Source organism: Amblyraja radiata, chromosome 4 (assembly GCF_010909765.2).
Source record: "Amblyraja radiata isolate CabotCenter1 chromosome 4, sAmbRad1.1.pri, whole genome shotgun sequence".
Lineage (NCBI taxonomy): Eukaryota > Metazoa > Chordata > Chondrichthyes > Rajiformes > Rajidae > Amblyraja > Amblyraja radiata.
Genome location: NC_045959.1, coordinates 5464115 through 5474415, shown reverse-complemented (window position 1 = coordinate 5474415; position 10301 = coordinate 5464115). Strand labels below are relative to the sequence as shown.

General features: G+C 44.4%; 1 protein-coding gene across 3 annotated transcripts; it reads right to left on the bottom strand.

The window, feature by feature from the left end:
• Positions 1-1011: 1011 nt before the first annotated feature.
• cbln2 (cerebellin 2 precursor) lies at positions 1012-4597 on the bottom strand. 3 transcript variants are annotated; one of them, XM_033018923.1, is made up of 4 exons: positions 4446-4597; positions 3200-3615; positions 2264-2383; positions 1012-1904 (listed from the first exon to the last, which is right to left on the bottom strand). In XM_033018923.1, the coding sequence occupies exons 2-4, from the start codon at positions 3485-3487 to the stop codon at positions 1707-1709; spliced, it is 606 nt and encodes a 201-aa protein (XP_032874814.1). In that variant the 5' UTR covers positions 3488-3615; positions 4446-4597; the 3' UTR covers positions 1012-1706. The 3 variants fall into 3 exon arrangements, with proteins under 3 accessions (XP_032874814.1, XP_032874813.1, XP_032874816.1); XM_033018922.1 differs by lacking the exon at positions 4446-4597 and adding an exon at positions 4120-4435; XM_033018925.1 differs by lacking the exon at positions 4446-4597 and adding an exon at positions 4264-4435.
• Positions 4598-10301: the final 5704 nt, after the last annotated feature.

Below are 10301 nucleotides of genomic sequence, written 5' to 3'. Positions count from 1 at the left end.
GTGTATTTGTCAAAATATCTATATATTTTGTGCTCATATAATATCCGTAACACGATTCGGCTATTTAGGAACTTCACGGTGATCATTGCCTAATAAATATTAATTGCCATTTGTTGCAGAACACAATAAAATAAAAGTTGTTAGATGTTTTATAATGCTCCGAAATGTGTTGGATTCACCACTACATCTTTGAAAGAATAAAAAACTACACTTTGATCTCTGGACCATTTAGACCAATAAACGGACTTGAATCTCAACATAGAAACCAACTGTGATGTGGCATGGTAAATTGAAAACCAGAGAAGGGTATCTATCGCATGCAGAGTGACAACGGTGTGTTTTTTTACCATTCATTCCCGACGAGCAAGCGTAGAATGAATTACGCGAGCGGACACTTAAAGTATAAAATTGGTTGCGTTAACTTAGTGGCAGATTCTTTTAATGTTGGCACACAGGATATCTATTTCTGTTACCAATAATTATTTCGGTCAATGGGCAGGGGATGATTTAGTTATTTACATTGTTGTGGTTAAGCATTTTTTTTTTAAATTGCCATTAGCGCGCAGACTGATCGCCGTTGTTTTTAGCAAAGGTACACAAAAATGCTGGAGAAACTCAGCGGGTGCAGCAGCATGTATGGAGCGAAGGAAATAGGCAAACGTTTCGGGCCGAAACCCTTGCAACTCTGGTTATTGGATTAATGGGCTTACACAGTTCTCATTGGTAAAAATACATTATTACACCAAATTTGGGGTCAAAGTATTAGAAGAACTGGCGCATTTGTGATATTATTTTATATTTAAATCTGATGGTGGGGGGGTTACTTGGGTTTAACCCAAGATAGAGCAACCAGTCACTGTGCAATCATAATGGTCAATTTAGAAGTAAGAAGAAAACAATGTTTAAATTGGAGTTCGCATTCGTATAGGCAGACATTGCTAACCTCGGTTCCACGCGGAGAGAGATGTGTTTGCGTGTCAGAGCATTGATTGACAGATTTAAAAAAGCACATCAATAAATAATTGGGTCCTTTTATTATAACCATTCGTTTGTAAGTCTCGTTCTTATTAGTCTATAGGTTACTCTGTCTGCACCCAAAGGTCAAAGAACACCGACCACAACACATAGAAGGAACAAGAGCTGCATCCGTCCGTGCAAAGAATTGCAATAAAAGCACTTCTTCAAAACGAGCGCACCCACAGAAACGCTACATGAATTTCCCCAAATCTCAAAAAGAAAACACGCCACTGAATTCGGACTTGTTCTTTACTTAAGCCTATATACGAACACGAAATAAAGCATTACTAGAACATTTAAATCAAAACCCTAACTTCTGTTTAATTTTTGTTACGCTGTTTGGATCAGCAGTTTTGCCAGTGCGCTCTTGTTCACCAAAGGATCGTCTCGTCTGATCAATAATCCGTCCGGAGAAAAATCCAGCTTCTGTTTTCCAGCCAGAAATTGGCCTTGCCAATCATTTCACTTGATATCCTAAAGTGCAGTCCACCAGACCTACTCAGTACCACGTTGGTCAAGGCAATTGTCAGTATTCAAATAAATTATTCTAATCGGTAGGAAATCGCTCAGTCCCTTCCGCAGCAGTTAGATGATTTTGGTTTTACGAATCTTGTTGTTCCGTTGCAATATTGAGAATGTACATGGCGATTTGCCCTCCTGAGAGGGGGTTGACGAACGCCTCTGATCCTTTATAGAGGGAATACTAAAAAACCAGAAAACGTCGAGTACTTCCACCCGCCCATCAGGTTGCCTCTTTCAAGTTTTAGGTAGACTTTGTCCTCCCGTTCCATATTCAACAGCACTCCGTTGCTGGCAGCCTCTCGGGTCACATCCTGATCCCCGGCAAAAGCAGAAATCACAGCCCAGCCATTCTGCATCAGGCTTACCTGAAACCAGAGCAAAATTAAACCTTACCTTGCTTTAACGCTTCCACGTTTAGAGACTCTCTAACGCATTTTTGTCTACCATCACCCCCACCCCTTCCCCCAGCTGCATTAAACTGTGAAAAGCTAACTCCTTGAGAAACCTCTTCCTTTCTCTCTCTCGAGCCAATTCCATCTATCCACCTCTGAGAGTTTGCTAACACCTTTCCCCTCGTCCATCCGCCCTACGCCCCCCCCCCCCCCCCAACCATCTCGCTCACAAAGTAATTACAATTCAACGAAATCACTAGTGTGGCCAGCGGGTGCAGTGCTGGCGACCGGCGGTCAGTGGTTGTGACTTGTGCCCAGGAGCCCTGATCTACCTGGATCGTTTGTCGGTTGTACACCTTCACCACGTGAAAGCTGAAACTGTAAATCCCTTTCCTCGGCGCCGTGAAAGTGCTGCTTCTCATATCGAAATGGCTACCAGTGTTAACTAACACCTGCAAAGAAACACAGAGCACCGAGATTCACAGCCTCCGAAAACTTGGGGTGGTGCGGTGGGAGGCATTGTTGTTTGCAAAAGAAAAATGCCATCATGGAGTTTACTCCCCTCACCCCATCCCCCCGTATTCAATCTAATCCCTGGGACAATAAAATACATGGGGGACTGATGGGGTAGCAACCACGATACTGTACGCGGGGGGCCGTGACAAAGGGAGATCGGGTACAGCACAGGGTACAAGGGCACGTTATCATGAAACGCGGACTACCTGCGGCTACAACAAGTCTGTCTTTAAGATACAATGGGGGGAAGTTTACAAGATGCGACGGGTTGGAACTTGCGAGCAGTTTCTGTGCCCCTGCATCGGGAAGAGAAAGTTGATGCCTCAGATCAGATTGCACGATTAGCTATCGTGTCTAGGGTGAAAACGTATCACTGTGCTCTCAAACATTCGACTTAAAATAACTTAAAATGAAAGCATGCTTTGTCGTGCCCCTGAAGCGCACGGCGATGGTTCTGCAGAATGCAACAGCCAGCCGCTATGTTTCGCTGTCCATGTATCCATGAATATAAACCAGAGGTTGGATGCCGGGCGCCGTGAGAGTAGCCAGCGTTGTCCGAAGGGGACATAGAGTGGAGGGTGCACAAAGTGTGGTACGAGGGTGTTGTACCGTATTAGAGTGGAGGGTGGGTGGGTGGGTGGATGGACCAACAGCTCAGAGTGAGTGGGGAACGTGGCTGCAAGTCCCTCGGCGCAGGAAGCGGGCGGGCGGGGGTCACGGCTGAGCAGGCAGACGGGATTGGGGCAACTTACATGATCGAAGTAGATGGTCATGGTTCTGTTGCTCATTTCGGAGGGTTCGTGGTTGGTGCTGCGCACAGCAGAGAACGCCACTTTAGCACTGCCCGAGCGCACGGATATTCCCAGAGAAGAGGTGACAACTCCGTCCGTGGACGGGCTCGAGTCGCACACCACCAGGCATTTCCCTTCCAAGACGATGGGTTCCGTTTCGTTCTGTCCCAACACCAACCCCGTGCAAGCGAGCAACAAGCTCAGCGCTATCATGATACCAGATCCCGGGCGCTTTAGCTGTAGATCCATCCGATCCTCGATAATCCGACACAGGGCTTCCACTCCGTATTATTTTCGCCTTTCTCGTGTCCACCCTTTCCCAATCTAGCCTCCTAGAGGATGGAATCACGGGCTTCACTTGGTTTGGATATCATCGCCTAGAACAAGACAAAATCAATACAACAACAAAAATGTCCAATGTAGACTGAATACATCTTATAGCGAGCTCAGATCCTAACAGAATAATATTGTCAAGCTGTCATCACAGGCGTTATTCTCCGCTTCTTCGTCCTGTATTAGTTTTTGCCCAGTCCCCTCCCCCGCCCTGAACGCTGCTGATGAAGGAATTCTACAATTGAATTTGACTCGATGCACTCCATCTCCCCTCGGTCTGCTCAACTTTCTCTTCCTCCAATTGCCCCAGAGTACAACATCAATGTGAGTCTCCCCGCGCCGGTCTGTCCCCCCACCCCTCCCCTCCGCCCCCCTCCCCTGCGTCTGGTCGCTGGGCTGAAAGCGATAGCCCGTTATTTTTAAATAAGAAAAAAAAAGTTGTCAGTATAAATATTATTTTCCACACAAAGCATCAGTCAACATTGATTTCCGAGAGAAAAAAGAAACGGGACGCATTTAAATGTATCAGCGATTAAGGCTCTTCTTACCGTATTAAATGCGTGGAGATCTCCAAGTTAGATACAATATTTACCGATGTTCTCAGTTCACTGTCCCCTTGCACTAAGCCCGCTAATTTGATATGGTCTAACATTACGCTTGCAGTGAGATGCCCACGCCGGTGATGGTGTTACCTGGCAGATCCATGGTGGCATGACAGTGTGATCACACTATCCCTCTCTCAATCTGTGGTGTAAGGGTAATGAGCTGGAGATCTGTTGGCAGAAAGGAAGCAGAAAGTCGCCTCTCCCTCCCCCGCCAGCAGCTCATTCTCAAACACACACACATACATACGCAAGCTCTCATACTCACTGACCGGGATTCAGGTACCAGGCACCGAATCAAAGCAAGCGGGCAGCACACGGCAGCCTTTTAAAGAGCCCCCTTCACGGCTCATAGTCGATTTGTAGTCGTGCAGTCCCACAGCCCTTCCAGATATTTTCGCTGGAGTTGCACCTTTCTCCCACTTTACTGTGTCGGATTTCCAGATGTATCAATCAAGGTTTACAACACCCCCTTTCAAAATCATCGGGGGCTGTTGATGCACTGAAAGCAATTGGACTTTCTTATGTGTATGTCTGCAAGCACGCACACACACACACATACATACATGCATGGAGATCCATATTACATATAAATATGTCATGCATCCACATATAATGATACATATATATCTACACATTGTGTATCTATATAGAGAGACTTATTTGGATGAATGCATCTGCATATATATAAAATGATCAAAAACATTGGCATATGGACATATATGCCATATATATGGTTCCTATCAAAGATTAATAGTTAAAAAAAGCAATGCAGTGCTTCAATTTATTTGTTTAATTGCAGTCATGTTCACAACGCCTGCTTATATTTTTGTGGTGCTGTAACTTAATATTTCTAATCAGATGGATGACGTTTTTTTTTAAATGAAGGGGTCTTATCTTTGGAAACATCAAAGGGTTTCCAAGTGCATGAGCTCAAATCACCAAGGTTGTAATTGCTTAGATTCTTTTTATTGCCGACTCCGCCGTGCCAGCATACATCAGCGCCATCACGTGGCTATATTGAGAACATCTACATTAAACCTGCTATCTCTCTAAATCTCGTCTGTAGGTAAACCTATTTCGAATGGTGAATGGTGATGCCAGAAAGATGGCGCACCTGATTAAAATGATTTGGAAAATTCACTTCAATGTCAAGGAGCTTGAAGGGTTGTTTTTCGAACGTTTTACCTATAAAATGGCCCGTTCATTCATAAAGTGTATGGCAGTAGATTTCCACGCACTGCAGTGTGTGCTCATGTATGTTGCCTACGTAAAACAAGAGCTGACATAGGCCAGACATGCTAGTTAAATGGGATGTGCTGTACTATACCAGCTGTCCAAGAGAGCCGGAATTTGAAGTCAGCAAATCTCTATAATTTAAATGAGTCAAGAGTCAAGGATGTTTAATTGTCATGTGTAAACGACAATGGAGCAATTACATTCTTATTTATGCCCCTGTCCCACTTAGGAAACCTGAACGGAAACCTCTGGAGATGTTGCGCCCCACCCAAGGTTTCCGTGCGGTTCCCGGAGGTTCCCGGAGGTTTTTGTCAGTCTCCCTACCTGCTTCCACTACCTGCAACCTCCGGCAACCACCTGCAACCTCCGGGAACCGCACGGAAACCTTGGGCGGGGCGCAAAGTCTCCAGAGGTTTCCATTCAGGTTTCAGCAGCTTAACGGGTCCCTATATATAATACCCACAGATAATATGTGATGATCTTATAAAAGTCAATAAACTAATACTGATATGGACATACCAAATCTCCTCAATCTTCAAAGGAAGTTGAGGTGATGAAGAGATTTTTTGTTGTGATTGCATCAATGTGCTGTGCTCAGGACAGATCTTCAGAGACAAAGCTTTTCACTGTACCTCAATACACTGGTGATAAACTAAACTGAGATAGGCATGCCCAGGAACTTAAAGCCATTCACTCTCTCCACTGGCATCCTGTTTTTGAAGACAGGTTTGCTATTCCTTGGCTGTCTGTAGAAGTGGCCATAAATTCAGGCAACTATATTTTCTAATCCAAATCTGTTGGCACATAAAATGGAAGAAAAGCAAAATATGTATTTTAGAAAATGTGGTGAAGGGAACATGCTAAGGTCTGTTTAATGCCCATATTGTAATTTATAAACAAAATTAAAAAATATTTATAAAAACATATTTAAAACAAGTGTGCATATGGATGTGAGACTACACTGTTGAAAACATTGTTTCTACATAATGCTATGATATTATTTAGAGACACAGACACAAAAGTCTAGGGGCATTGTATACTGTTGTGGAGAATGGTGCTTGAAACCAATTGTAAATTGCCCGTGGATTCATCTGTCAACTATTCACATTCCAATCAATGCCACTCCTCGAGTTTCTTTTCCTTACCCCATCCCTTCAGCTCTTATTTCAACTTCCCATTTTCCTTTCATCCAATCCTCGGTATATAATCTTCTATCCTATTTTCCCTTTGATTTCTACCTGATCTCCACTTCCAACTCCAGGTAAACCACAAGTTGATAATAAAAATGGCTTGCACACAGACACATATGTGACCTCAATATTGGGTGTTCTCGACTATCTTTGATGTTGGTGTTAGATGGAAGAAATAAGATGTTGTTTAGAAGTGCATAGATTGGATCAACCAGAAACATTTGCATCTTTGTATTGAATATTACCAGAGAATGGAAGTGTTGAATAGCATCCTTGCTTTCAGCAGCAACTCTTGATGCCAGTTCAACAGGAGATCTGCTCATCTTCCAAGAATGAGATTTGTGATCCAGAAACTTCCAGGGGTTATGGTTTACTGTGTGCACCTTGGATCATCTCTGAGGGGAAAATGAGTAAATAGAATGTCAATTGTTCACTAATCTCCTTAGGGGATCCAATGTCTTTATCACTTTATCTTACGTAAGTGCAACTCCATTTACAAATAAGTTCATAAGTTCATAAGTCCAAGGTGCAGAATTAGACCATTCGCCCCATCAAGGCCACTCCGCCGTTCAATCTATCTTTCACTCTCAACCCCATTCTCCTGCCTTCTCCCCATAACACCAGTTCATAACTGCCAATCAGATGAACTAACAAGCCATATTGCAATGGTTTGAGAAAACTCACAATCATCTTCGTATGATAACCAGAAATGGATTTATAATTGCCAGCTGTGCTTTGAAACTTAATTTTTGAACTTTAGTTTTCTCTAACTTACTTTCAGTTTGTGTGGACAAGGACTATGAAATGCAATGTGACTTTTGCTCTAAATTTCTGGATACTTATTTATTAATATATCACATCATGATCTGATCTCAAAGTCCAATGATTCATGAGAAAATTAGTTCTTGATCTCCCGACCTACCTCATTGCACCAATGGAATATTTGTTATCTGTACTTGCTCTGCAGCTAGAATATTATACACTACATGTTGTCTTTCTTCTTCACTACAAGATACAAGATACAAGATACATTTATTTGTCATATGTACCAGATTGCACAGTGAAATGTGATCACCATACAGCCATACAATAAAATAAAGAACACACCACACCACACGATAGAGTTCAACATAAAATATCCCCACACAGCAGAATCAAAAGTTTCCCACTGTGAGGGAAGGCACCAAAGTCAGTCTCTTCCTCGATGTTCACCCATGTTCGGGGCCTCCAGAGCCCTCCGCAGTCGCCGCTATGGGCAGCCCGCCGCTCAGGCCCGCTCGCTGGGATGTTGGAACTCCGATGTCGGGACTGGAGGTCAACCTCAGCGGCTTGGGCCTCCAAAACGGCTGCTCCCCACCGGAGTCCGCAGCTCCCGACGACCCAGGCCTCGCCGGGCGGAGATTTACCACTGGCGGCCCTCGTTAAAGGGCCCCAGGGACTCCGCAATGTCGGTCAGCGCAGCCCGCGTTGGGAGCTCCGCAAACCACAGCCCCGCGATGTCGATGCTGCAGGCCCCATGCTCCGGAGCTCCAAACAGCGATCCAGGTAGGTATCGCCCACTCCGCGGTGAATCTAGCGCCGCGCCGCCGCTGCCGAAGCTCTGGTCCGGTCTCGGTGGAAAGTGTCAAGAACTTCAAATTCCTGGGCGTGCATATTTCCGAAGATCTTTCCTGGTCCCAGCACACTGATGCACTTATAAAGAAGGCACATCAGCGCCACTACTTCCTGAGAAGATTACGGAGAGTCGGAATGTTAAAGAGGACTCTCTAGAACTTCTACAGGTGCATAGTAGAGAGCATGCTGATTGGTTGCATCGTGGCTTGGTACGGCAACTTGAATGTCCAGGACCGGAAAAGAATGCAGAAATTTGTGACCACTGCCCAGTCCATCATCGGCTCTGACCTCCCCACCATCGAAGGGATCAATCGCAGTTGCTGCCTCCAAAGGCAGTCAGCATCATTAAAGAGCCACACCATCCTGGCCACATACTCATCTCTACATTGTCATCGGGAAGACGGTACAGGAGCTAGAAATCTGGAACATCTAATTTCAAGAACAGCTTCTTCCCCACAGCCATTAGGCTGCTAAATACGACATCAAACAAACTCTGAACAATAATTGTCTATTGCATTTTATCTGTTTATTTATTGTGTACATATATGGTCTATGGTATATAGACAGACTTTCATCTCCTGTTCTGTATTACGTTTACATATTCTGTTGTACTGCAGCGAGCAAGAATTTGGGCTATCTGGGACACATGACAATAAAACTCTCTTGACTCTTGACTTCTAGACATCAAAATTAGCAACCCGTGGATTGAATATCTCCAAAAGTTTACAGACAGGCACAGACGGCAGCGGCTCGACTACAGTCGTCTGTCTTTTTTTATTTTTTGTCTTGTTAAATGTATGTCTTTGAGTCAGTTTTTATTTTATTTTTTAGCTGTGTATATGTGGGGGGTTGGTGGGGGGGGCTGTGGGGGAAACCGTTAATCTCTTCCCTGTGCGGGGACCCGACTATTCCCTGTCGGGTCTCGGATGTCGTTGGGCCTAACATCGTGGAGCCGGCGGTGACCTCCGGCCGGGACTAACCTGAGGGCTCCAGTTGCAGAGCCTGCGGAACTGACATCGCGGAGCTGGCCAACTTCGGAGCGGGAAGAGCTGTGGTGGCGTGCGGCTGCGACCCGAATTTTGGAGTTCGGAGGCACCGGCCGCAGACCCGGTGGACGGGAACATCGGGAGCTCGCAGCTCCCTGGTGGGAGACCGCTTTTCCGAGCTCCGCAACGGCGACTTCTCCCGCTGGAATCACGGGTTTGAAGGACATGGAGCCGGGGCCTCACATCGCCCGGCGTGGCTTAAACAGCCTCAGGACTTACCATCGCCCGCCGGGGGCTTTAACATCGGAGCCCCAGTTCGCCTCGACACTGCAGTTGGACTGCTGAACCACGGGAGAAGGAACAAAGGGAAGAGATAAAGACTTTGCCTTCCATCACAGTGAGGAGATGTTGGAGACTCACTGTGATGGATGTTTATGTAAACTGTGTTTAGTGTGGGTCTTGGATTGTTTTGTAATTGTAAAAAAACTGTAGAAATGGAATTTCGTTCAAACCCAGGTTTGAATGACAATAAATAGCATTCTATTCTATTCTAATAAAACACACTCCTTATTCTGATTATTGGCAAGAGGAATGCATGGCAAATGATCATCTGTGCTTTGGACAATAGAAAATAGGCAGAAAACCTGTGGTGTATTTAGCTTGTACCAATCATAATGACCAATGCATATAGATTTCTTCCCTCTCTCCTCCCTACTTCCTTTCAATCTGTGTAATTTTTCAGGAAGATAAAAGAATAGGATAATTAAGGGAAACGTGCAAAGGAAAATTCCATGTTTCATGAAATCAATATCAGTGCAGGAATCCTATGTTATTTATTAATGTAGTTTATGAAGCGACGTTCTCAGAAAAATATGCAGTGAAGATGACAATTGACAGAATATTTAATTATGCATTCAAATTGATAATTGACAGATTATTTAAGAAAACTCAGAGATTATGGTTGATGCCTTGACTGTAAAAGGAAATTAAAATGTTCCTATTCAATTTCTGATAATGAGAGGTCATCTCAACAATTTTGAGATTGGCACCAGTGAACTTTTAAAATGTTATTTTCCAAATGTTTCATAATGCTAAAGAA